At 44.9% G+C, this 27,521-nt stretch overlaps 1 protein-coding gene across 3 annotated transcripts in view; it reads left to right on the top strand.

Moving 5' to 3' along the window:
* The window catches only part of SLC1A7 (solute carrier family 1 member 7), a 94,746-nt gene that overhangs the window by 15,247 nt on the left and 51,978 nt on the right, over positions 1–27,521 (top strand). For all 3 annotated transcript variants that reach the window (XM_025206659.1, XM_014520906.2, XM_006025794.2), the window contains one exon: positions 20,700–20,915. In XM_025206659.1, coding sequence (XP_025062444.1) covers positions 20,700–20,915 — 216 coding nt within the window. The remainder of the gene's footprint in view (positions 1–20,699; positions 20,916–27,521) is intronic.

Genomic DNA, 27,521 nt, shown 5'->3' with positions numbered 1-27,521 from the left:
GGACCTCAAAAGATCATCGAGTCCACCCCCCCTGCTCTAGGTAGGAATACTGATGAAATCAAATGATCCCAGCAAGGCATCTGTTCATTTCCTCTTGAAGACTTCCAAGGTTGGGGACTGTACCATGCCCTTGGGAAGTCTATTCCAGATTCTGGTCACCCTTACCATAAAGAAGTTCTTCCTTACATCCAACCTGAAACCATCCTCTATCAGTTTATGGCCATTGTTCCTTGTCCTCCCCTGGGGCACCCTACTTAACAGTTTTTCTCCCAGTTCCTGATATTCACCCCTTACATACTTATAGATAGCCACCAAGTCCTCTCTTCCCCAGGCTGAACAGTCCCAGATCCCTTAGTCTTTCCTCATAAGGTTTGTCCTCCAGGCCCTCAATCATTCTTGTGGCCCTTCTCTGGACCTTTTCTAGATTCTCCATCTTTTTTGAAGTGCAGCACCCAGAACTGGACACAGTCCTCCAGCTGGAGTCTCACCTGCACTGAGTAGAAAGGAAGTATCGCTTCCTTAGCCCTGCTTGCCACGCATGCATTCCAGTATGCTATTATGGATCACTTGATCTCCAACACAGCAACCATGTAACATGAAGAGAGACACAATGGAGTAAATGTAGCACTAAATATCATTACTGTTGCTATTTACTATAGCTGCAGGGACACTAATGTGCTTTTTCAGTGCAATAAGTCATGGAAGGAGTGTCTTATTACTTAAATGAAATATGGCAAAAGGAAGGTTAATGAACAGTGGAGAAGGGAAAAAGATGTGAGATCAAGAATGCTCATTATTCCAAAGGCTTGTTGTTATCTCTTCCTAAGATTTTATTTTACATTTCTGGTAATATATTAAGATCTGGGAAGGCAAGAGCAGAAATACACAAAAGAAACAAAATTTACTACACACAATGAATCGGTTGTTCGTGAGATGGATAAGATGGGTAAACTTCAGAAGGCACATCCTAGGCCTGGAGAGGACAAATAGTTGTTTTAACAGGTGTATAATGCACAGCTCCCTGTGGATTACTCTGTGTTACATTATTACTGGAACACAGCACTCTGGCTACTGCCTCTGGCCCCAGTCCAGCCCTCCCATACATCTCAAGGTGGGGCTGCCACAAGGGATGACATAAAGAATTCTCTAGAAATAGTTCAGGTCATCTGGCATTAGTGTTTGGCCCCCACATTAAATTTTGTGGTACAAGTTTCTGTTCTACTGGTAAAAAAAGCGGTGTGATACTTTAGTAAAAAGTCATGTTGCAAAGAGTTAAGTATGACATAACAACTAAATAGAATTGATTCAATAGACATTGCATAGGAAGTATCTATAGGGATCTAATTTTGCAAGATGCATGTTTGTTATCACAAAGTGAACTGGTGCAGAAAGAGTGGTTACAAATTGAGCATGAGTAATTGATAGGCCTGTCTAAACCTTCTGTAGCCTTCTAAACTTATTTGAATACTTGAACACAGTTTCATAAATTAAGCAATGACATGCAAGGTTGGAGGAGTTGGATGCATTTACTCTGTTACCTCAGGATAAAAACATCTGTGAATCATAAACAGTTGAATGAATTTGACATTTGTTTATCCATAATTCAAGCTGCCCGTGTTTCAAACTCAATTTGTTCTATTCTTATTCTGAAAACATATGAAAGAGCTGAGGACATAGAAAACTGACAGTTATTAACTGGATATTACCATAAATCTAAAGCCTTACTTGCATATTTTATATTTAATTTCATTTGCATCGTGACCTCTGGCTTGGGAAAATATATTTTCTTTCTCAGAGCAGTTAAAGTCAACAAAACCACTTGCATTCTCTGAATACAGATAATGCTACAATTTCTTGGCTCTTCTTTATATCTCTGAGATCAGAGGCTGCTGTACACTGCCTCCTACCATAGTGGGTCTACTGGACACTTCGAGAAAGCCCCAAAGTGACATTTCTGCTGCAAGGATAGAGCTATTAGGCAGTAGCAGATATCAGTAGGAATAGAAGTAACAAATCCTGCCATTAATCCATGCTAAAATTAAAGCCTTCAATGTCCTCAAATTACTGTCTCTGCACTGGATTCAGGTAGCATGCAATGAGGGGGGAGGAAGACCCAGAAGGAAGATTTGAGGGTTGGTAAGGTCTTGTGTTGTTCTTTCTTTCCATGCCCTAAAATATTTCTCAAAACTATAGCGCCACCCAGTCTAATGGGGGAAACCTGTGTTCATGGCAGGCAGGACCTATGTGTGCATTTACTCTGGCAGGCAAGGTTCTTTGGGTAGATGTGATCTCTTTTATTAGAACAACTGAGTAGCTGGAAGAAAGTTCTTTGCAAACTTTCGGGCACAATCACCCTTCTTTAGGCATAGGGGGTCTCTGCTGTTCTGAGACTCTAAGGAATGAAAGAAGCTAAAAGTGTGACAGGATGTCGGTGAAAATGTAAATAGGTGGAAATTAGGAAAACAAAAGGTACAGAAGGGAAGGGAGGGGAGAAACAAGGGGGGAGGGAAAGCCAAAGGTAAGCAAGGGAGACTCTACTGTAGTAGTTTTCCAAGGTAGAAAAGAGGCTGTCTGTGAAAAAATAAATAGCTGGAAATTAGGAAGACAAAGGGTAGAAGAGGAGGGGAGGGGAGGGGAGGAAAGGGTGGAAATTAAAAGTGTAAAAGGTCAGGTTTGGCAGGTACCTGGTGAATCAGCTGTCAGACTGGTTGTAATGTGTCATAAATCCACACTGTCTATATTGAGTCCATGATTATTTGTATTTTGTAGATTTATGAAGTGAAGTTTGTGGGGTCATCTACGAAAGGTGTTTTGTAAATTCCCTTTGAGGATTGGAACTGAGAGATTGGAGAGGGAGGGATTGTCTTGTGCCCCCACAGGTAGCTGGGTATTTTTGTCTTTGATAGATTTTCATGTGTGTTCATTCTGGTGCACAGTTGTTGCTTGGTTTCTCCTGCATATTTTCCATTGGGGCATGTGGTGCACTGGATGAGATGTATAGCATTTCTGGAGGTGCAGCTGTAAGATCCAGGAATGATGATGATTCTGTTGTGGGGCCTAGTTATGGTGGGAGTGGTGGCGATGTGTTGGCACATCATTTTTTGTCCTGGCATGGTCTGGATCCTTTTGGTATGGTTTGGGTCACAGGGAGTTTGCTTGAGATGATGAGGTTAGTGAGGTTCGGTGCTTGTTTAAAGGCTAGGATGGGTGGTTCTGGAAAGAGCTCTTTAAGAATTGGGTCTTCTTCTAGTATGGGTTGCATTTACTCTGTTTCTTTAAAACAGCAGCTTTGAGGTAGACTAACAGGTATTTAATGACGTATCTCCTGCATCATTTGGGGCCCTCCTGAACTGGTACAGATCTGACTGAGATGGTGTAAGAAAACAGAATACATGGATGGAAATGGGACTGCGTTCGGGACAAATAGGGTTCCCAGTTTATTATTAATACCAAAAATCTACTCAAAAAGCAAGAAGGAAATTTTGTGGAAATTATTTCATTTTTTGATCAACATTTTGAGCATTTTTCTGATATCTAATATTACATAAATACAGTTTTAAAAAGCTGCAAGTTATGATGAGGCATTTGCCCATTTCAGATTATTTTGTCCATGATTCAGCTTCACTTATGGGTCCAGTTTTTGCGAGGAGGTTGGGAAAAGTGAAAAGGAGAGAAATTCTGTCCAAGTCAGCCAGGTTCTTTCACACAGGCTTTGTACCTCTGTCAGAGTCTAAAAGCAAATTGAGGAAGAGCCAGTTTCTTGTCCTGTGTTACTCTGGCCTCCAGAAAGTTCAGTTTGGGGCCTTCGGTCATCTCATTTCCCAGCTGACAGGAGTCAGTGGAGGGGCAGTGGCTCTTGCTCTTTTTCTGCACACAGGATTAATGCAGGAGCTGTGATGGTTGCAGTCACTCTGCTGGAGACAGGTAGTGAGTCACAAGTTCAGCATTTCTCTCTGGGACAAGAAGGAGAAGCTGAGATGGCTCGGGGAAGGAGGAAACACCTCTCCCCTTGGGCAGGGGGCTGGACCCCATGATCTTGCAAGGTCCCTTTTTTATGAAATCTATGAAATCCTCCACTAAAGCCAAACCTGCACAGAAAAGAGGTCAGAGGTGGTCTGCACATGTGTCTCAAAGCTCACTTTTGGACTTAATTCTTTTGCTGCTTCCCCAAGCAGGGTGTCCTGCTGACATGAACGATGCATGCCCCCAGAGGCTGGGGGGGCACGGTGACCACCCACAGGCAGTTGTGGCGGTGTCAGGGGGTGGGGGCATGGTGGCGGCGAGCGGGGAGCTCCCGCAGGCAGCCACGGTGGTGTCAGCGGCTGACCAGCAGTTGACAACCACCTGCAGACACCGCCGGCAGTGTTGGCAGCAGCCAGTGGTGATTGGGGACCACCTGCAGATGCCGCTGGTGGTGTCGGCAATGAGGGGCGAGTGGCAACCGTCCGCAGGCGCCACCAGCAGCATTGGTGGCGCTTTTCACAGGGGGTGCACTGCCAGTCGCAGGGGGTGCACATGCTTATGACCCACTACGCATCGCCAATGCCCCCTGACAGTGTCTTAGAGCAGCCCCATGGCTGCCATAGGAATGAAACACGCAGATAAGGATCTGAATGTCACACAGGCACAGGCTGAGCATTCATGCCCTCTTTTCCTTTCTGTGCTAGCAATCAAAGTTAGGGCAGCAGTAGGCAAGAGGCACAGGACCACCTCTCCACTTCTAAAAGATCAGCCTTGCACTGGAGTGATTATCCTGTGATCCACATAGCTCAGGAAATTCTGGGCAGATGCATTTTTAAAATAATTTCCTTCATTTACATGCTTCAATGTAAAATTCCTCCTTTACACTGCCAAACTTTTTTTTTGTCATCACTCTGAAGTCTTTAAGGTTTATAGTAACAGTTCGTTCCAAAATGGCAAAATGGAATAGCTTCTTGCTCAGATCAGGAGAAGGCTGCAACTCCATCCTCATCTGTAGATATCTTCATAAATGGATTGTCTTGAAAAAGGTTAATTTGTTATTTACCAGTGTCATTTGCCACTACCCTGGCAGAAGTGGCCAGGGGCGGATCCAGAGGGGGTGCAATAGCATAGCTGCACCCCTCCTTTGGATCGGACTGCACCGTGGAGCTTCCAGGGACTTTTTAAAGTTCCCAAAGCAGGTGAAAATACTCTCTCCCTTCCATTTCCTGCTCAAAGAAATGTCCCCTCCCTGCCCCTTTCCCACATCCCCACTCCTCCTCTCCATTCCCTGCCTGCCTTTCCCTGCTCTCCTGAAGGTAGAGAAGCACTAGAGCTATTTCTGTCTGCTGCGCAGGGCCTGGGCTCAGCTGGGGATGGGGACAGTGGCAGCAAAGATGGACAGGGGTTCCCCTTCTCTGTGCTGTGACGGGGCAGGGTGGGGGGAACTCTCCTGTAATCCTGTTTCTATTGCCCCTCCCCAAATGATTTCAGCCCCTGCTCAGCCTGGCTGGCTCTGAAACTTCCCTGCCCCCCAACTGTGGAGAATACAGTGGGGTCGGGAAGGGGGGAAGGGAAGGATGCCACATCTGAGCAGGAAGGGAGAGGGCATTTTCACTTGCTTTAGGACTTTAAAAACTCCCTAGAAGCTCCCACAGTATAGTCTGCCCACACTGGTGGAGCAGAGGAGACTGGGAGCATGGGGTCTGCATTGAGGTCTGCATTGAGGGGCTGCACCCCCTTTGGGAAATCCTGGATCTGCCCCTGGTAGTGGCTATCAGGAAAACTATGTTATACTCTTGATTTTGTCACAGACCTCCGGCTTGTCTCTAGACGGGTCTCCTAAACCCTATTTCCTACTGAAATGTGTGGCTAAGAATGCTTCCCTGCATCAGCGAGGGCTAGATTTGTTCATATTTACAAAGCACTGAGACCTCTGGAAAGTATGGCAGAAATGCAAACAATTAGTGCAGCGCGGAGACTTTAAAGGACTGACCTGAACAAAAAGGTGAACAGGGTCACACCAAATAAATCAAGAAGCATTAGTGAATGCAGCACTGCCCTTTCACGCAGCTAACAATAATATAATCATCTCTAATGCAGCAGTGAGAGGGGCTTCCCAGCCTCAATGGGAGATCTTGCTTAGAAAAGTCTTTTCCATGGCATGCAATTACAAAATGAGAATATGATTGGGGGTGGGGGTAAATAAAAACAAACATGATTGGAGTAATGACGGTTGGTGGTTAATACTTGACCATTACTTCTTGACAGGATTACTGTCTTTCTAATCACACTAATCCCTTTTGATAACTTTATCCATAATCCATCTATTTCAAAGCAATATCCAGATGGCTTCTGGTGCTGAGAAAGAGAAACATGCATGCAGAATGGGGTTGTATGAACAGCTTCTTTTAGTTTCCCTTTCCACTGATATGTTTGGATGTTGAGGGAGATCAAGAAGGATGTCATATAGGAAGCTTCTGATTTTACTAATACATGTAAAAGGCCTCGTGTATCCATCTGATGTGTATCAGCAGCACCTAAATGACCCCAGGGAATCATTGGCTCTAAAGAGAAATTGTTTGTTATAGGATTGTTTAATTGGGGCTACTGGAAACCTTGAGCAGTTTCCCTCATCATTATTAAGAAATCATTTTGTAAATGTCTTTGCTTTTCCAAGCAGATTTTACTTGAAGTGGAAATGAAGCACATTAATCAGTAGTTTCTGTTCCCTGGCCACTGTTGAGTAGTTTTATAAATACCTGGCCTTTATATTTAATCAGTCTTTTATTTTTTAAAGAATCATGTGATCCTTGAGATATTTCTTTCCCTTCCGTAGTCCCTTGTAGTTAGATACCATACAGTGCTTTGTGACCTTCCAACTTCCTGGATCTTTTCTCTTCCCGGACTCCTAAATTGAGAACCAAATGTACAAACCAAATACTGGCAAGAAGGTTTCCTGATTCACGTCGGTAAAAATGGTAACCTTGCTGTAGACCCTACTGAGGCAGTCTGATAAAAGGCTCTACTTCAGGACGAAGTATTACTATTATGGAACATCCCTTTGACATTAATCCAGTCAGATTACATAAAACAATTTAGCCAGACCTGTGTCACATGGCCGATGTACCGCATGGTAATATTGGGTGTGGCTTTACATGTATCAGCAGTTCTGCCTATGCACGTACTCTTACCTCACGGTAGATGCGTCTACACTTGTGCTTTACTGCAGTTGACTAACTAGCTCCACAGTAAAGCATCACCATCTACACATGTGGCGATCTTAGGCCACAGTAAACTAAGTAACTCCTCTGTAGGATAGTACTGTACAGGACACGTACTGTCCTACAGCAGAGTCTAGTGTACCACAATGCATGTGCAGATGGTGACCAGGGCTGGCTGGGACATGAGGGTGCTATGGTGTGAGGCTACCTGCCGGCTAGCCCTGCATTGTAGCACCCTCATGCCCCAGCCAGCCCCTCTGCAGCATGTTGAGTGGAGGCAGAGCAGCTCCAAGCTGACAGGCTGACTCCCCTGGATCCCCTACCAGCTGGGGTTGCTCTGACCTAGCTCAACGTGCTGTGGTTTTGGGTGCACATGTAAACTCTGCGCTCAGGAGCAATCAACTCCAGTGCAAACTGTGCCGGAGTTTATTCAGGTGAATTAATAGCACCTGTAGATGCATCCAGTAAGTAGAAGTCAAACCATTTTAATACACCACTCTTTCATTGAGGGCTAAGCTACTACAGTTTAGCTGTCATTTACTCTAGGGCAGAGGTTTTCAAACTATGGTCGGCGGATCACCACTGGTCCATGAGCTCCGTTCAGGTGGTCCGCAGAAAAGTTGCTGAACAATCGAGAATATCTGTACTTGGTCCTGCACTTGATTTATTTTTTCTGACGACAGAGATCAGAACAAAAAAAAGTTTATTAAGTGGTCTGCCGAGACCCTCAGCAATTTTCAAGTGGTCCATGAAAAAAAGTTTGAGAACCACTGCTCTAGGGTAAGAGCATGCTCATGGGAAGATGCACATAAGAAAGCCTTGCCACCATTAAGCCCATGAGTAAATTGTTTATACACTCCTACCCCAAGTGTTTCTGCTAAGCTAATTAGCAACAAACTATTTTCTGGCAACTAAAATCTTGTTACATTGTAGAGCCTTTGTGCCATTAAAATGGTATGTAAAAGGCATTGTCCATATTCTGCTCTTGCTTGAAACTGTAAATTCATCATATGTTTTTATGCCGTAAATTTTGCATTGCATTTCATACACAGTGTAAATTCACTGACTTCATGAAGCTCCATTGCGGATTAGTGAGATTTCCTGGTAGATTAGGATAAAAGAGACAGGAGAGAATTGGCTATTATATGGAAAAATACATTGTTTTCTAGAAAATAGAGCAATGTAAGTATAGAGCTAACAAAGGCCTCAGTGAAAAGACCTTTTACTTTAAAAAAATTAAAATCTAAACCCTACAGCTAATGCAGATCATTACGCAGAAACGGGCCATCTGTGTGCAGCATTTAAAGTCTTTGATTGCTTCTACACATGCTTCAGCGCATCTACTTAGAATGCATGGGAGCACACTCAAATAATCCACATTCTAATTAGAACACTCTAGTACTGCTGCAGTATCATGTGTATAAGCCCCTGCGGGTTTAAGACTGTCCGCTGGGGTGCTTTAACTAAAGCTCATCAAATGAGCTTTAGCTAAAGTGTCCCATGGCCATTTTTAAATGTGCAGGGGCTTGATACACATGATGCTGTGGTGTTTTAATTAGAGAAGCTCTCTAGGAACCACTCTAATTAAAGTGCCCCCACCCCTAAGCACATGTATAGGCACCCTTTATATCTATCAGTAAACTGACTTTAATGAGGTTAAAGGCTCTCAGAAGTGTATGGACTCAATGAGCACAGAACTTGCAGCAGATACAATGAAGATGGCCAACTTTTCCGACTGTGGGTGGACCCTGGGAATCCACATCAAGGAATGTTCATCAAAGATTTGTTTGATAAATTAGGTTGACCCAGGAAAAGGAAGAAGCAGACAACCCCAGGGAATACAAAGAAAAGCCCCTGAAAGATTTTTTTTTCTTTGTAATTGGAACAATCTTTGCATCAGATAAATAGCTCATGGGTGTAGGAATGAGAGGAGTACAGAGTAATACTGGATCAGACCTATGATCCATCTAGTTTTTTATAACGTCTCTGAGACTGGCTAGCACATATGTTTCAAAAGAAAGTTCAAGAAACATTTTTATCCTGATTAGAGATTTGGCTTAAACCTGGAGCATGAGGTGTAGAATGAAGCGATACATGGTCTTGGACATAAAGCTGGGGAAACTGCTGAGATGATTCTTGTTTTCTTATGTGGATGAGATTGTGTCTGACAAGAAGTGGAATATAAAAAAATCTCAGTTTGATTCGGTCTGTTTGGAAGCTCATGTCTGCTGATCTCTGTTTGCTAGGAAACATGAGGTACATTTTTTGCTGTTATTCTCCCATACACTGTAAGTGCTATTAGGATCAATAACAAAGAGACCCTGTCTTTACAGAGGGATGGCATATTCTATATTTCATGTAATAGTTATAGAATATGCCATGTAATGGGATCATTTGAACTCTGTTGACTGCCTGCACTTTGGGCAGGGGGCTGGACCCAATGATCTTGCAAGGTCCCTTCCAGCCCTAATGTCTATGAAATCTATGAAATTAGCCGGTTGGGTTTTTTGGTAGATAAAGTGCCCTCCCCATCTTTCCCCTTCTTGACTTCAAGCGTTAGTTAATACCGATAAGAAAAAATGACAGTCACTGCCAGACAAGTCATACTAGTTACTAGATTTCTTTCCTCAAAGGTCAAAACATGCTTAAAATGAGGCATGTCTAATGGCACCTGCAGCCACTAGCGTAACTAGGACTGGGGCAGCCACCCAGGTGCTGACTGGCTCTTATGGCCTGGAGCACTTTTAGCTGTTTTGTCTGCAGCCTTCAGAGAATTCTCTTCTGCTACTGCCCTTACTCCTTGTCAGTAAGGTCTGATTGATAACAGCCTGTGTTGGACCAACTATATAGGTGAGAGAGATGTTACCAACAAGCTTTTGCACACACAGTGCCCTTCCTTAGTTGCCCCCAAACTTGTCTAACATCTTTCCCAATAATATAATTGGTCCAATTAAAGGTATCACCAATCAAACCTTGCTTCTTGCACATTTCCCAAACTGTCATGAGTGTAACAATACTGTTGTTCCTAGTTCTCTATTACTCTATTACTTCTTAGTTTGGGCATTGCAAATGAACCACATGATGCTTTCTCTATGTCCAGGCCCTAGCTCAGCCCTTTTTCCCTCCATTGGTTACACCGGTTGTGCCTCCACAGTTAATTACTTTTGAGGACTTTCTCATCACAGTCCAAACTGATCATGACTTTATCTGGTGGCAGGATAATCCCATTACAGATGATGATCTTGTTAATGAATATCCCCAAGACAGAACAATCTTATTATTACCCCCCTCCAGGATTTGTCACCTAAGAGCCAACATGTGATTAGATCTGAACTAAAGAACATACCCCTATGTGTAGTCCCCCTGTCCTTGGTCTGATGATGACTTCCAAAGGCAAATGAAGCAGCAGACACATTTTATAAGGGCTTTATTCCAAGAGACATATACCGTATTTCCTCAAATCTAAGACACCCCTGAATTTAAGATGGCCACCCAATGATTAGATTCTGTACCTGGAAAATGTATAAATTTGTTATAATTTTCCATGTATAGAATCTAATTATTGGGGGGTAGTCTTTAATTCATCCTCCCATCACTGCAAGGAAGCAGGTAGTGGAGGGCAGTTGATGTGGGGAGGTCAGGAAGCTTGCCCCTGCTTGCATCTGCCCCCCTGCCACCTGCCTGTTCCCCCACAGTCTCAGGTGCCCCCTTTCCACTCTTTGTCTGCTTCCCCTCCTGCTCTCCCCCCCAGCCTCTGTTTTCCCTCCCTTCCAGCATCTGCTCCGTCCTCCCCTCACCCCTTACCCTTGCTCCACGCAGCAGGATACATCTCTGTTTTAGCCTGGGGCTCTAAGCATGGCCCCAGCAGAGCCCAGTCCCCATAGCAAAGCTGCATACTACTGCTACAGGGCTGGACTGGGGCCGTGCCTATTACTGCAGGCTGCACAGAGCAAAAGTGAGTGGGGAGGGAGAGCAGAAGGTGGGGAGCAGAGCCTGTGTGTGGGGTGGGGGGGAAGATATGGGGGTGCAGAGGTAGTGAGGGTGAGGACAGGCAGCAGCTGCAGCTACAGTCCTGACTCAAAGTAGGGACCCAAGCCACAGCAACTGCCTGCCTCCGCACCGCCATTGTACTCAATTCTAAGACAAGGGGCTTTTCCCCCAAGTGAAATGGGGGGGCTCATCTCAGAATCAAGTAAATACTATAGATGTACTTCCTTTGTGAATAATCAAACCCCATCTCACTTTGCATCCACAGTGCCTATAGGCTCGGCTCCAAGAGAAGATAATCCCCTGCCCATTTATAAACAAACCCAACACAGAAAACAGCAATGAGATTTTCATCTCCACTATTTCCAGCTCCACTATTAGGATCAGGCAGTTAAACCTGTAGTAGAATATGTACAGACCCCAAGGCCTGTTAGGTTATAGCTTATAGCAATAGAGGAAATCACAAGGATTTTGCATTCTCATATTGTTTTATGTGGGACTTTAGTAACAGTTACCAAGGGGAAGGGCACTGGTTTCAGTCCACATGGACTAGGGCAGTGGTGCTCAACCTTTTTGTCTGGCAGGCAGGATGGGCAGTATCTACAGGCTGGATCCAGCCAGTGGACCCAATCTGGCTTCCCGGTGGGCACAGTGGGGCCCCATCTGGCCATGCAGAGGGAGGCAGGGAACAGTCTGGCCCTGGTCCAGCTGTGCAGGGGGAAGGGGACTTGTCCCAGCCCCAACCTGACCCTATGTGGGGGGAGGGGCATGACCCGGCCCCAATCCAGCCCCATGGGGGGCTTGGGGGTGTGGCCCAGCCCCAATCTGGCTGGGTGAGGGGGAAGGGGGCATGATCCAGCCTCAAACCAATTGTGTAGTGGGAGGGGGCACAGGTTGGCCCCTCAGGAAGAAGGGGATGTGGCCCAGTTCCAACCTGGCCAGGCGTGGGGGAAAGAGGGCATGGCCTGGCCCCAAACCAGCCATGCAGGGGGAGGCATGTGGCCTGGCCCCAAGGAAAAAAGGGGACATTGCCCAGTCCCATCCTGGCCAGGCAGAAGGAAAGGAGTGTGTCCTGCTCTTCTGAGTGTGTGTTTGGTTTAACTATTAGGAGAGCCTGTTTAGGGGTTATATGTCATTATTACTTGCACAGTGCTAGCTAAATAGTGCGACTCCTGCCTGAGAGCCAGATAGGACTGAGTGTGTGTTTAGCAAATCTAAAGATTACACCAAGTTGTGTGGAGCCAAGGCAGGGCTAGGATCTAGAATAACCTAGATAGACTGGAGAAATGGTCTGCAGTCAGCCAGATGAGAGTCAACAGGGACAAGTGCAACAGCGTGCACTTGAGACAAACAATTGCATGCACAAATGCAGACTGGGGAATGATTGGCTAGGCTGCAATACTGCAGAGAAGGACCTGGAATTACAGTAGACCAGGGCTGTCAAAGGTATGGCTTGCAGACAGGATCTGGCCCACGAAGCCCCTATCACCCAGCTCACAGTACTGCCCCTTGATCTAAGTGGGCCCTGCAGCGTGGACCAGACCAGTGACCACAGGCAGGGCCCAGGATGCACCAGCTCTGGGATCCATGCTACATGTAGTGTCTGCCCTGGCCAATTCTAGACTGTGCCACACACAATGCCCACCCCCTGGCCAGTCCAGGACACATACCACATGCAGCACCCACTCCAGCTGGTCTGTGACCCATGCTGCATATGGCAGGTACAGGCATGTCATGCTGTGCATATCCCAGACCAGTTGGAGCAGGCACTATGTGCGGCAAAATCCCAGACCAGAGGCATATGCAGTGCAGATCACAGATTGGCTGAAACAGGTGCCATGTGTGGCTCATGTTCCAGAACAGGCACTGCAGGCACTGGCTCCAGCTTGGGGATCCATGGGCCTGAGCTAGCCCCATGGCACTCATCCAGCTCACAGGGTTAAATGAGTTTGACACCCCTGCAGTAGACCGTAAGCTGAACCTACAATGTGGCCTTGTTGCAACACATGCCAACAGCATCCTGGGTTGTATTAACAGGAGTATCACTTGCAAATCAAGGACGCTGATTCTCCCACTCTGTTTAGCATGAGTGAGGCTTCACTTGGATTACTGTGTCCAGTTTTGAGCCCTACACTTCAAGAAGGATGTGAAAGATTGGAAACAGTCCAGTACAGAGCAACAAAAACAATCAAGGACCTGGGAAACATAACTTTTGAAAGAAGGTTGGAAGAACTAAGGTTATTTAATCTGAAGAAGAGAACACTTATTGTCATCATTGGCAATCCCGCACAGTCGAGGCTAATTGTCTTCCACGATTGCCTTACCTGAGGGTCAAAAGATGGCTAACAAGGCCGATCCAGGATCGGCGGATTTTACTGCAATTTGGGTATGTGTTTCCATGTGGGGAGGGTGGCTCTGGATTCTTGATTTGGTAGAGAAAACTAGGGGGGGTTTGATATCAGTCTTCAAATACCTGAAGGATGATTATAGAGAAGATAGAGGTGGGATCATAGAGAAGACAGATTCCTTTGTGGCCGTAAGGGACAGGACTAGGAATAATGGCCTCAAACTGCAGCAAAGGAAATTTAGGCTGGAGATTAGGAGGAACTTTCTGACTCTGAGGGTGGTCAAGCATTGGAACAGGCTACCTAGAGAAATTGTGCTTTGAGCATGAGGAGTAGTTGATCTCATGAGATCCCTTCTAGCCCAATGTTTCTATGACCCTAGGACCATTTTTCAGACTCTTTTAGGCTTTGCTTATACAAGAAGGTTGTGCTGATTTAACTAAGTCACTCAGCCCCCTTGTGAGAGCTACTGTCAGTAAGAAAGGGGCTAAACTGATTTCTGAACAGTTAGTTCAGTCAGTACAGGTCTCTCATGTAGACAAAAATAGTGCTACATGCTGGCCAGGGTTACAAGGCTTCTGAGGCAGCATCTGAAACTTCTGGAAAGGGAGAGCACTTAATTTTACTGAAGGGCAACTTCCTAATTAATGAGAAGTGACAGTTGTCTTCAAGGCCAATGGGTCCTCCTCCCCGTTTGGAAGATGGATGGATGGATGAAAAGAGAGAAGGGTGTTTGATTAGAGCACAGGACTGGGAACTAAAAGGCATAGACAGTTCTCAGCCAAGCCACAGTAGGCCTCACACTCTGCTCCAGCTTCTCTCTCCCTCTCCTATGAGGGACCGCACACCCGGATAACTCACTCCCTGGGAACTCACTGGCACAGTTGCCAGAACTATTTCAGGGATGTAGGTTATAGCCGTGTTGGGCTAAGGACATACGCAGACAAGGTTATTTGGGTAAATACGGTATCTTTTATTAGACCAACTATTTAAGTTGGTCTAATAAAAGGCATTGGATTTGCCACACCTATTGCATTATTTAACAAGTATAATGTAACTCATTTTCATTTACAAGATTTAGTGACAAACAGGTAAATCAAAAGCCAGAGCACAATTACTGATTCTTATAAATAAAGCATATTATATTGGCTTTCTAAACGGAGACACTGTGCATTCTAAACAACCAGGTTCCACAAACACTTAAAGCATCTTATATACTACAGGCAGTCCTCGACTTACAACGCTTCGAGTTACAATGTTTCGCACTTACAACGTTTATAAATTGACACCATTTCAACTTTCTGACGTCAGTTTCGACTTTACAACCCTTGATCCGATGCAACCAGTGAACAAGTTCGCTGCGTCACTCATCTCCCTGGAGAACATCTGTCCAAACTTCCTTGGACGCTTTCTTTAAGAAAGCAGACAAGAGTCTAGAAAAACCTGCAGCCAAGACTCCTGAGAAGACTCCAGCCAAGAACTGGTCCTCCCAGTGCTAGGACATGCAGACAATTCCTCCAGTTTTGCAAATAAAAGTACCAAATTAAATTCATTCTTATTCGTTGGCTCAGACTGTTCATAAGTGTTCAGACAATGGTATTTGTAAAACAGTCATAATTCCCAGAAGTTCTGTGTATTTTTAATGAATGTTTGATTATCTGAACTGTTAGTATTGATTAAGACAGGGGTTTTCAACCTTTTTTGAGGAGTGTACCCCTTATGATGGGTACCTCCTTCTGGATGTGGAGCTAGTGGGGGGTCCCCTACGGACCAGTCGATGAGCAGAGTGGGTGGTCCCCTGGCAGCCAAATGCAAAGCGGTGTAGTGGCAGCAGTGTACAGTGGTGCATGGCAGCAGCACTCCACATACCCCCTAGGGCCTTCCCAAGTACCCCCAGGGGTACGTGTAACCCTGGTAGACAACCCCTGGATTAAGATATTTCATTCACTGCATGGAATCAATGCCAGCTGATCGCTCAAATAATGTGAGCAAAAAATAGCCAATAGTAAAAAAAAACACAACTCAGCAAATTCTTGTAGATAACAACAAATAAATGTGAAGTAATTAAGTACTTGTTTGAAAATGATCTAGTAAACTGGAAAAAGAGTTTATATTTTTCACCCAGTTCTAAAACCAGCCTACATCATCTTAATCAGTCTTCTTTCAGGACTCCAACAAGTAATAGTAATTAAAGATCACATTTTGCTCTTGGTTACACTTGAAAATAAGTGTCACTTCATAGGAGAATTTGATTTTAAAGAAAAATTTGATCTTAGAAACTACAGTTATTGACATCAGTATTATTCAGCAGAAAATTCCATTCATCATGGAACGTCTTAGGTTGTAATATTTAACACAACTGTTTTATAAAACTGTCTTGTTCTCCTGTCATTCTTCCACCAGCATTACCATAAACTGATAATAACAAAGCATGCTGAACTGGAGCTGGCAAAGCAGGAAAACAATGCATTTTCTTAGTTAATCTACTGAATAGAGGGAACCTGAGCATTAAATCCCACTGTTGTTATTTGCTAAATCTACCATAAAGGCTAAGCTGCACTTTAGTTTTGGACAACCTCATTGAACAGTGCAAGGGCCAAGAGATCCCATGCAGTAAGAACTATCAGCAGGTGTTCGCTAATAGACGGAAGAGTCAAAAAAAGATTTTGTCATTTCAGCAATGCAGCTGCATAAAAGGCTCACATTGGATTGAGATACTAAGTTTGTACTTCCCCTGTATTTTTCCCTGCCGTACATTTAAAGAAAATAGACAGAAATTATTTAAAAATTAAATATAAAGCAAAGCCAAGAAAAACATTGAAGTTTCCACATTTATTAAAAAATCTAACCTCAGCCTTGGATGATCTAAAGCTTTATTACCCTGGACCAAGTTCAAAACAGTCTAGAGCAAAATTAGAGTCCAGATGGTGGCTTGTCTACTGCACCTACATGGGGGAGAGAGGGAGCGGAAAGCACTCCACCAGGAGCTACACAGGCTGCGGGGTAGATGAAGCTTCTGCAAAGCCACTGCGCCCGTCCTGCATTGGTGAGGGTATGGGTGTGCAGGGATGGGTGGCGAGCACTGCATTCACTTCTCTCCCCAGAGTGAGGGCCACGCTTGCTGTATTATACAACTGAGGTGAAGCTTGGAGGCTAACGACAGGGTGTGTGCATTCTCATCATGGTCATAGTTTCATAGTTTTAGGGTCGGAAGGGCCTAATAGATCTTCTAGCCCGCCCCCCCGCCAGGGCGGGAGAACAACAAAAGAACCCTAAACAAAAAACGGGACTCAAATGAGTCCAGCCAGGTAGGTATCCAGCCTCTTCTTAAAGATCCCCAGGGTAGGGGCCAGCACCACCTCCCTTGGAAGTTGGTTCCAGCTCCTAGCCGCCCTGACTGTGAAGTAGTTTTTTCGGATGTCCAATCTGTACCTCCTCTCCATCAACTTGTGCCCATTACTCCTTGTTATGCCAGCGGGGGCTAGGGGAAACAGCGTCTCCCCCAAACCCTTCTGGTTCCCCCTAGTGAGTTTATAGATGGTCACCAGGTCCCCCCTCAGCCTTCTCTTGTGGAGGCTGAATAGGTTCAGGTCCCGCAGTCTCTCACTGTAGGGTCTGCCCTGTTGTCCCCGGATCATGCGGGTGGCCCTCCTCTGGACCCTCTCCATGTTGTCCACATCCCTCCTGAAATGGGGCGCACAGAACTGGACACAATACTCCAGCTGCGGCCTGACCAGCGTCGCATAGAGGGGGAGGATCACCTCCCTGGCTCTACTCGAGATGCACCTGTGGATGCACGACAAGGTCCGGTTAGCCCTGCCAACCATGACCTCGCATTGTCGGCCCATGTTCATCTTGGAGTCAATAATGACACCAAGATCCCTTTCCGCCTCCGTGCTCTCAAGTAGGGAGTTCCCCATCGTATAAGTGTGCTGCTGGTTCCTACTACCCAAGTGCAGCACCCTGCACTTGTCCGTATTGAAACACATCCTGTTCCTGTTTGCCCACCCCTGTAACCTATCCAGATCCTTCTGCAATCTCTCTCTCCCTGCTAGCGTGCTCACCTCCCCCCAAATTTTGGTGTCATCAGCGAATTTAAACAGGTTGCTTTCCACCCCAACATCAAGATCGCTGATGAAGAAATTGAACAGCGCAGGCCCCAGGACCGAGCCCTGGGGGACTCCACTACCCACCTCCCCCCAAGTCGAGTATGATCCATCCACCACCACCCTCTGAGTGCGACCCTTCAGCCAATCTGCAATCCATCTGACCGTGTAGGCATCTATGCCACAGTCGCCTAGTTTATTAATTAGGATGGGGTGAGAGACGGTGTCAAAGGCCTTGCTGAAGTCCAGAAAGACTACATCCACCGCGACACCTGCGTCCATGGCCTTTGTGACCTGATCATAAAAGGCAATCAGGTTGGTCTGACATGATCTCCCCCTAATAAATCCATGCTGATTGCCCCTGAGCATCATCTCGGATGCCGGCCCATCACAAATGTGCTCCTTGATGATCTTCTCAAAGAGCTTCCCCAGGATTGAGGTAAGACTGACGGGCCTATAATTGCCCGGGTCCTCCCTTTTCCCTTTTTTGAAGATGGGGACCACATTAGCTACCTTCCAATCGTCTGGCACCTGGCCCAAGCACCACGATCGCTCGTAGAGCCGTGCCAGGGGCCCTGCAATAACCCCAGCCAGCTCCCTCAGCACCCTGGGGTGGAGAGCATCCGGACCCGCTGACTTGAACGCGTCCAGCCCCTCCAGAAGCTCTCTAACCCGGTCCTCCCCAACCTGAGGTCTGAAGGCGATCCCCTCGCGTCCGGCTTCTATCACAGCAGGGAAGTCCCGGTCCCTGCACAAGAAAACGGAGGTGAAGAATTGGTTAAAGAGGTCCGCTTTATCCTCTGACGCAACCACCAGATTGCCCCGCATATCCTGCAGGGGCCCCACATTACCCGGCGCCTTCTTCATCCTCCCAATATATTTGAAAAAGGACTTTTTGTTATCCTTAATCCTGGACGCTAATCCGAGCTCTATCTCCGCCTTGGCCTTCCTAACAGCCCGCCTGCAGGCCCGAGCAGAGGAGGTATACTCCTCTTTGGAGATTACACCCCCCTTCCACCGGGCGTACGCCACCCTTTTGGCAAGCAGGCATTCCCGGACACCCTTGGTGAGCCAGGGGGGCTTTTGGACACTCCTGCCCGCCTTGCTTCTTGTCGGGATGGACACCCCTTGGGCCCCGAGTATCGTTTCCTTAAGGAACGACCACTCCTCTTGGACGCTGAGTTCCTCTGCCCTCAAGGACCCCAGTTCCTCTCCCACTAATCTCCTCATCTCACTGAAGTTGGCCCTCCTGAAGTCTAGGGCCACCACCTTGCTGCGGGCCCTTGACACTCTACGCTGGATGGTGAATTCCAGCACGCGATGATCACTATTGCCCAGGTGGTCAAGAACCTGGAGGCCTCTTACCAGGTCGTCGCCTGCGGCCAGGACCAGGTCCAGCAGAGCATCTCCTCTGGTGGGACTGTGCACCTCCTGAATCAAGTGGAGGTCCTGCAACTCGGCCAAGAACCTCCTGGAGCGGTCCGTCCCGGCTGACTGCTCCTCCCAGCAGATGTCCGGGTAATTAAAATCGCCCATGACAACTACATCCCTTGCTTTTAGTGTCTCCGCAAGCTGGCCTGAAAATTCCCTGTCCAGGTCCTCCTCTTGATTGGGGGGTCTGTAATAGACTCCCACCGTCAAATCCCTCTTGCCTTGCCCCCCCTGGATCTTGACCCAGAGCACTTCAGCTTGCCCTTCCCCTGACCCCATTCTGCTGGCAGAGGATGTGTAGTGCTCCTTGACATAGAGTGCCACCCCCCCCCCTTTTCTGCCTTCTCTATCCCGCCTGTACAGCCTATAGCCCCTAATGTTAACTGCCCAGTCATGGGACGAGTCCCACCACGTCTCTGTTCTGGTCAAGGAATATCTCCTGTTACTATCCATTTATTTTTTCACAAAAGTAATAACAAGCTGTTGAGGGCATGTAACTCATCCGGAACCAAGCATTTCACTGCATATTAGCAGGGATCATAAATCAATACTATCTGCATCTCTCTCAGGTACTTATGGCTCCTATTACTTATTATTGACATTACTATCACACTTAGGATCCCTAGTCATGGACCAAATGTCCATTGTGCCAGACACTGAACAACAGAGAACAAAATGGTGTTCCCTGCCCCAAGGGCAGTGGCCAATAAAGCATGAAAGTGCTTGTTTGAAAGTCTAACAAGTGAACCATGGAGGCTAGCAAAATGGGCTGATCTGAGGCAGGAGTCAACTTCTCAATGTTGAATGAGATCTGATGGGTAGGGTAGGACAAGCACCTTAGATGTGATGAAGGAAGCCAGTGGTTGGATGGAAAGAGGCAGACATGGTCAAAGTGATGGCCTAGCAGAACGATCGCTGCAGCTGCATTCTAAATGCTGGAGAAAAGGATGGTGCAATAACCTAAACTAATCTAACTAAATGCTGAGATGCATTTTTGCTTTGTAAATGGCTAGAAAAAAGCTGTATTTTAGAGATGTTATGCAAAAGGAATCTGCAAGATTCAAATTTATTCTAGATTTAAATGTAATCTACCTTGATATGGGAACCAGGCAAAAAACACAGTAGGTTATTCGTCAAAGTGATTCTTGTCTACAGTGATCAATCGATGGTGTGAGAAATGTGTCTGGTAAGCTCATTCCAGTTCTCACTGAGTTGGAAATCCACCAGACATATTTACAACTAACTGGGTGTGTCTAGTTGAGACGCTTACTGCCCATTGGACTGATTCTACTGCGCATTAGCATGGCTGGCAGAAACTATGCTAATGCGCAATAGATTAGTCCCATGGGCCTTTAATGTTGTTGTGCTGCTGTCTGCCCTGCCATTCTCCCCAATCCTCAGTGGCTAAACTACATGTGGGCCATTAAGTCTGGTACTTCTTTCAAGCTACCAGAATCTGGTCTCTTAGCTCAGGCAGCAGGGGCATGTGCTTTCAGACCCAAGTTCAGTCTCCTAGACTTTCCTAGCAGGATCTATACAGGATTGTTGTGTAGAGGCAGAGAAATGAGAATGTCAGAAATGAGGTTTTGTACTGCACTCATTGTACGTGAAAGATACTGTATGTTTTGTGTCTTTTTTTTCTACAGCTTAATGTCTGGACTAGCAGCCCTGGATGCAAAGACCTCTAGTCGATTAGGGATCATAACCGTCACTTATTATCTGTGGACAACATTTGTGGCTGTGATTGTGGGAATAATTATGGTCTCCATCATCCATCCTGGTGGGGCAGCACAGAAGCAGAACATTGAAGAGAGTGGAAAGCCAATTATGAGCTCTGCAGATGCCTTGCTAGACTTAATTCGGTAACTACATTCATTCTTACTGCTTTCTGAAGGTAACATTTTGCACTTTACATATCTACATGAGGAATTATGGTTTAAGGATATGTTTTGAAGTCTGTGATGATCCTTTTGGGGAATACAGAAAAAAACCTTGATTTAAAGCGGATGTCTCAAAATAAGATTCTAAATGTAAATAAGGAGCTTTTATTCCTCTTTTTGCATGGTATTAGTACAAGGACACACCCACTGTAACTGGTAGGCTACGAACATTAAAACAAAAAAAGGAAGTATTTTTTCCAGAGTTTGTAATTAGTTAGTTGAATTCACTGCCATGGGACATTCATGAGGCCAAAAACTTAGAAGGAATTTTTTTAAAGGGATTTTAGAACATTTATTTGGAAAACAAGAAGAGCTGCAATGACGTTAGCCAGGATACCAATGTTTTATTAGATACAAACCTCCATATTTCAGGGTTGTACCTCTGATTCTCAGAGACAACAATTACTAATGGCCACTGTCAGAGAGAGGAAATGGTCCTTAGGAAACACCCCTATAGTCATAGGTAGCAGTTGTTCTGATTTTCTTCCATACCAGAATTAATAAGCAGAGCTGTGTGCGCTTTACTGGCCTCTATCGGAGTGTCCCACTCAAAATCAACATTTGGTGGATAGCACAGACAAGTTAGTTTCATTGGGTAGGACAGAAGTGTGCCGCAGCTTCAGATATTCTGATAGAAAGACCACATGTTGTTTCATTTGATATCCAGATAACCTGGAAAACTCATACCATGCCACTGTGCCAGAGGGTCCAGCATGAGCATGTGGGCAATGGAAGGAAGGCCACTCTGGAGATTAACACATTAAATTTTGAAAATGTCTCTCTCTCAAAGACAGAGGGGCTGACCCCACAAGCTCTCAGTACTCCGATCTGTTATTGGTTTCATTGGGACCTCTGTGCACCGTGTGCTGGGAGAACAGGGCCCTAAGTTTGCCTCTCTTCCTCCTCCTGGTTGCAGCTAGCTGATTGTCTGAAACTTACTTTCCTATTTGTGTGTCTCTGCATTTTTACTATATTATTATGCTTTAGATGGCCCCATGATGGATCGGCTTGCCTGTTCCCCAGTCAGGGGGTAGTACTACTCAATTTGACCAAAAGAGAGCAAAGGGAAGAAAAACTGTATGTCCCACCGGCATATATCACCTTCTACTCTCTTCAGGAGGAAGAAGGGACATGCTATTGCTTACAGGAATGTTTGGATTTAGCAAGACAGGGCATGGCCTGCCAGAAAGAAATATGTTCCCCAAAACCTATACACCCAAAAGAACAAGCCAAGGCCACCCCAAGGAGTCTTAACTTTCATCCTTTCCTGCACAAAGGACTGCCAGAGACGCTGGTATTGATTTGGGGTCATGGTTCCTTGAGGAGCTCTGAATACCTAGAGGAGGAGTCAATAACTCATGTAATATTATACACTTGTGGTAGGGATGTCACCTCCGTAAGGCTGTCTACATGGCACAATGCAGGGCTGTGCAGAGGCACCCAAGGGAGCATAGCTACTGAAAGCAGTGTAGCTGTTACAGGGGCAAGCCACACAAGCTAAATTAGCCTCTGAAAATCTAACTAGTCCAACTAGGACACTCAATAAATGCAAGCTGTACTGCCTCAGGAATGTGAACTTGCTTGCTCAGATTTACCTCATGTGTCGTATCTATTCATATACCACACGCACCCTTTCCCCCAAAATCAGCCTTCCAAAACTGGAGTGTGTGTCTTTAGTGGGGAAGCTCATTTTTTGTTGCTGGAATAGAAGCATGCAGACACTGCACTAAAATGGCTGCCACTTCTCCCTGAGTCAGCAAGCAGCAGAGGCAGAACCCTGGGGTAACACCCTCGTAGCTCCTGGTGAGCCAGTAGCTTTTGGTTAAAGAGCCATTAAGCTGCCCGAGGGGTAAATGAGCTGTTGCACAATAGGCTCTGGTCTTTCCTGTATTGCAGGTTGACCAAAACTGAGACTGAGCCATTGAGGCTAAAAGTCTTTGCCCCTAATGACTCTGAAGTGCTTGATGACAGGGAACCATCTAAAATTATTACCTTCCTGCATGCACGGGTTACACAAATGTCTTCATAGAGACACAGACAAGGTTCTTTGGGTAAATCCAATATCTTTTATTAGACCAACTCAAATAGTTGGAAAAATTCTTCTTTGCAAGCTTTCAGGTACAAATACCCTTTGTCAGGCTGAGGAAGCATCTGCAGTTGGTCTGTGCTCCAACTATATGAGTTGATCTAATAAAAGATATCGGATTTACCTAAAGAACCTTGTCTGCCTATGTCCTTCAACCAACATGGCTACAGCCTATACCCCTTCATACAGAAACAGCATTCAGAAAACCAGGACACTGCAGAGTCATAACACATTATTATAGAGCTCCTTACTAGCAGCAAAACCTTTAGTTGGTGCAGCTGCTGCTGTGCAGATCTGACTCTGGAGTTATGGCAGGAACAGGTTGTTAAATCCCAATGTACCGTTCTTACAGCTACTTTTTAGATGAGAACGACCTTTTTAGAAATCTGATTTTCATTCTCTGCTTTCTGTATCTCCACCCCAAATATAATCCCATTTATTAACAGGAAGATGAGTAATAAAAAAATGGCAGAGACTTGGTCTTCCTGTTTGCTACATGCTATGGGTGAAATTCTGCTTCTATTGAAGTTGGTTGCAAACTCCTGTGTGTCTGGGAGGAAATCTGGATTAAATGTGATGATGTATCTGCTGGTTTGAGCTAGAAAAGCTTATCCTTTAGCTCAATGGTAAATCTCACCCATTCACAGCTGGAAACCATTTTTGTAGTCCCAGATAGGTTTATCTTCTGAATTCAATAATTTCCTCTCAATTTATCAGTTGCATGTGTGCACAGAAGGTCCCACAGGAAACATCTGGTATTCTGTGAATAAGAAATGTTAGATGAATAAATAGTGGAGCTAATCTGTGACAGAATTGTGGGTTTGATGTTGGTCTGGTGAGACACCAACATGTCCTGATTGACTGGACTGGAGCCACTTCAGAACAAGACAGAATGACATTGTTATTACACCACAGTGTCGTGATATATTGGGGGCAGCATTGTGTATTTTTAGCAGAGACTTAATCTTCAAGCCAAGGGCTATAATTTAAAACTAGTTCTGTTCAAATATCTGACATACTTACTGAATTATTAGTGAATATAATCAGCAGTTTCTGCACATTCTTAGGGATATTGTAGACTGTGAATTCTCATTTCTCATGTGTCTACTCTGTATACACAATTTTATTTTAGGTCATGCTGTTCTTCTTTGTCAGTAATATATCACACATATATATGCCTGGTCTTTTAACAAATAATGCACAGGCTCAGGAACAATTATGGCCTACAAGTGAAGTTCACAGTTCAACTGTGACATCCTGAATATACATGGCTTCAAGATTTTTGTAGATGGTGTTTGCCCATTGTACTTGGCAGCTACGTATACAAGCCCTCAAACTCATGCATGGCATCATTATAATATAATAAAGATGTCATACTGAGATATTCATAACTGTCAGCAAATCTCAACTCAGTCAGAACATACCGATTTACCATGATGCTAACTCATGTTCTTAACATCAGACTCACAATGGGGCCATTTTTGCCCATATCATCTCCACTAAAGAGAAATGTTACATAATTAAAGTTTGAGTTGGACTTACTTTACAGTATGTTTTAAAAGTGCTCTTGAGAGGTACCAAGAAATTGCACTGTGATCTGCATTCCTTGAATTATCATCTATAGAAGAGTTACCATATGGACAATGATAGGGCAAGCTTTCCTGCTGCTGTTAGATTAGAAAACCCTTGAGGTCCCTTCCAGCCATGTAATACTGTGATTCATCAATTTTTACTGGAGGTCAATTGTTGTTAGTAGTCTCCACGGACATTTGTATTTAACTTTTCTGATAAAACTAGCAAAATATGGTAAAATACTCACCTGAGTTCCGGGGTCCAATTTAAATTAAACCACTGTTCCTTCCACTTTCACTGGAAAATCCAGTCCCTCTCATTAATTTTGCTTGATTCAATCATATCTATATAAAATCCTTTCAGTATCCTTTCAAATGTATGCATAAGGTTTTGTGTTTAGCATCTTCAGTACTGGGCAAAATGTTTCTTCTTGTTACAGGTAAAACAGAGCTTGCCAAATTCAGCCCAGTTTTGGGGCCATGCTGCCTTCCATACATGGTACGCGTCTACTTCTCTGCTCTCTCTGTCCTTGCAATCTCCTTAGCAGTGATAAATTCCACCCTGTGAGGTGTTTTTTTTTTCTGGCCACATTCTTTCATGCCTGCTACATGGATGACAACTTTGGTTGTGTCCAGACGAGCGTGGCCATGTGGTATGTGGTGCCGCAGAGACCTCTGTGGCGCCACATACTGCAGGTTCAGTTATTCTCCACACTGCAAGGGAGCAGCATGGAGGTTTTTTTTGACCCCTGGATATTCAAAGGTCAAAAAACCCATGGAGAAAAGCAGAGCGGTGCACGCACAGACAGCATGCGCTGCTCAAAAGTGGAACTGGGCTGCCCAGAGCAATGCTGCAGCTGCCGGCCAGGCTCTGCACAGCAGAATTGCCACTGCTGCAATCCCAGGAGGTCCCCAGGACTGCAGGTAAGGCTGCTGGGGCCAGCCCGGTGTTGGCCCCAGCCTCCCTTACCCCACCCAGGGTAATTTGCCACATGCCAGAGCGTGCGTGGCATGGGCGGTCCTTGGAGACAACTAGCAGCGGCACAAGGTGCACTGCCCTAGTTGTCCCTAGAGAACCAAACATCCACACCGTGCATGAACGCAGCCTTTGGGTGCATTCAGTTCTGCAGCATAGGCCTTCATAGTTTCTGGTGCCCTACACATTTGGATAGTCTTTTCTGGGGACAGGTGTTCCTCACACAGTAGCCTTTCTTGTAATGCAGTGCCTACCATGCCTCAAATAATTCTGGTTTTAATCAGAGATTCTATTGAGTTCCCAGAAGCACTGTTCTTACTCAATCTCTTTTGTTCAGTAACATACAAATCTATACTTTGTTCTGTTGTGTATCTGCACATAAAAAAAATCGTTTTCTTTCAAGGGCCTTATTTTTTTTTTTTTGGCACATAGTACCCCTCAAGTTTGGACAGTATAACACTTAACCACATATTTTAGCCTTCAAAGGTAAAGGTGTTATATACAACTAGGACTTCCTCCTCCATAATATGCAAAAATACTGAGAATTTGATTTTGTCAGTTTTCTTTTCTGGCTTTGTGGCTCCTAGGTACCTCTCAGACCTTTTTCTCCAGTTCCCTGCCATATTGCCTGACAATAAAGGGGCAGGTGGAAGCTGCAAAATTTCCATGACTATCTGTCCTTTTACTTAGACAATAACTGTGCAGGAAGATCACTTACAGTCATGTCAGTTTACAAATTCTTCAGTTTCGATCTCAAATTCTTGAAAGTCCTGTCTCATTCACCATTTCTGATGCCATGGAGTGATAACTGGGTCTAATAAATGCAGGCACACAATGAGTAACAAGATCTAACAACAGAGAACTTTATTGTGGAGCAATAGGCAACCTCTGAGGTCCATTGGCCTCTCTGACTAACTAGCTATTTAACTGAAAGACCATCTCTCAGTTACTAACTTCCTCAGGCTACTTAGTTAGGGAGCATCTCTAAATTACAACTTCTATCACTACAAAGGAGTTCTTACAAGCCTGGTTACTAAGACTGATTATACACTAAACCATTTTTCTGGATCTTTGAATTTCAAGTTAAAGACATTTGAAAGGAACCCACCATAGCTTTGTCAGGATGTTAGTGAACCAGAAACAACATATGAGTACAAGGAGGAAATCTATGGTCTATATCCAGGTCATAGAGTTATTGAGATCCAAATATATTCCCCTCTGAATAATACCTAGTTAATTAATGTTAACAAGACATATTCTCATAATATGAATTAAGACTTTTTTAAAGTTTATAATTATTGGACAGACACTGTAGAAATATTACTAACTAAACCCATGGCCTCCTTCTTGTCTTACACTACTGGTACTGTATGTTATAGGTCCCTAAATGTTATCTGAAGAGCAGTATTGTTTTTGGATGACTTCAGCGAAGTGAATGCTATTAAACTGTTTCTTTGGTCACTCAGCTAAGGCAACTCAAATGTCATCTCCCCTCAATGGAAAAGGCCCTTGGCTTTGTCCTCAGTGGAAGTCTGTATCTTTTTTTTGCTACTTGTCACCTGCCAGTGAAATCCCACTTCCGTTGTACTTCATCACTTTATTAGCTCAGGAAAGAAAGAAGATCAAACATCTTACATTAGACAGACATTCAGAAGAGTAAAGAGGCAAGTGAGTTAGAAGCTGTCAGAGTCCTTTAACATCACTTACGGGGTCAAAAGCTTCTGAATGGTCAAACCTAAATATAGCACACTTGGAATAATTATGTGTTTTCAAAGGGAAAACTCTGCTGTGGCTGTGCAGGCTGTCACTTGTGTCTAGGAAGAACAGAAAAGGCAGGACAAACGCCATTTAATGACTATGGTCATTTCATAATAGCTTGTCTTCTTTCTTCAACT

Source organism: Alligator sinensis, unplaced genomic scaffold (genome assembly GCF_000455745.1).
Source record: "Alligator sinensis unplaced genomic scaffold, ASM45574v1 scaffold172_1, whole genome shotgun sequence".
NCBI lineage: Eukaryota > Metazoa > Chordata > Crocodylia > Alligatoridae > Alligator > Alligator sinensis.
Note: the sequence above shows the minus strand (reverse complement) of the source record. Positions and strands in the feature narration are given on the sequence as shown.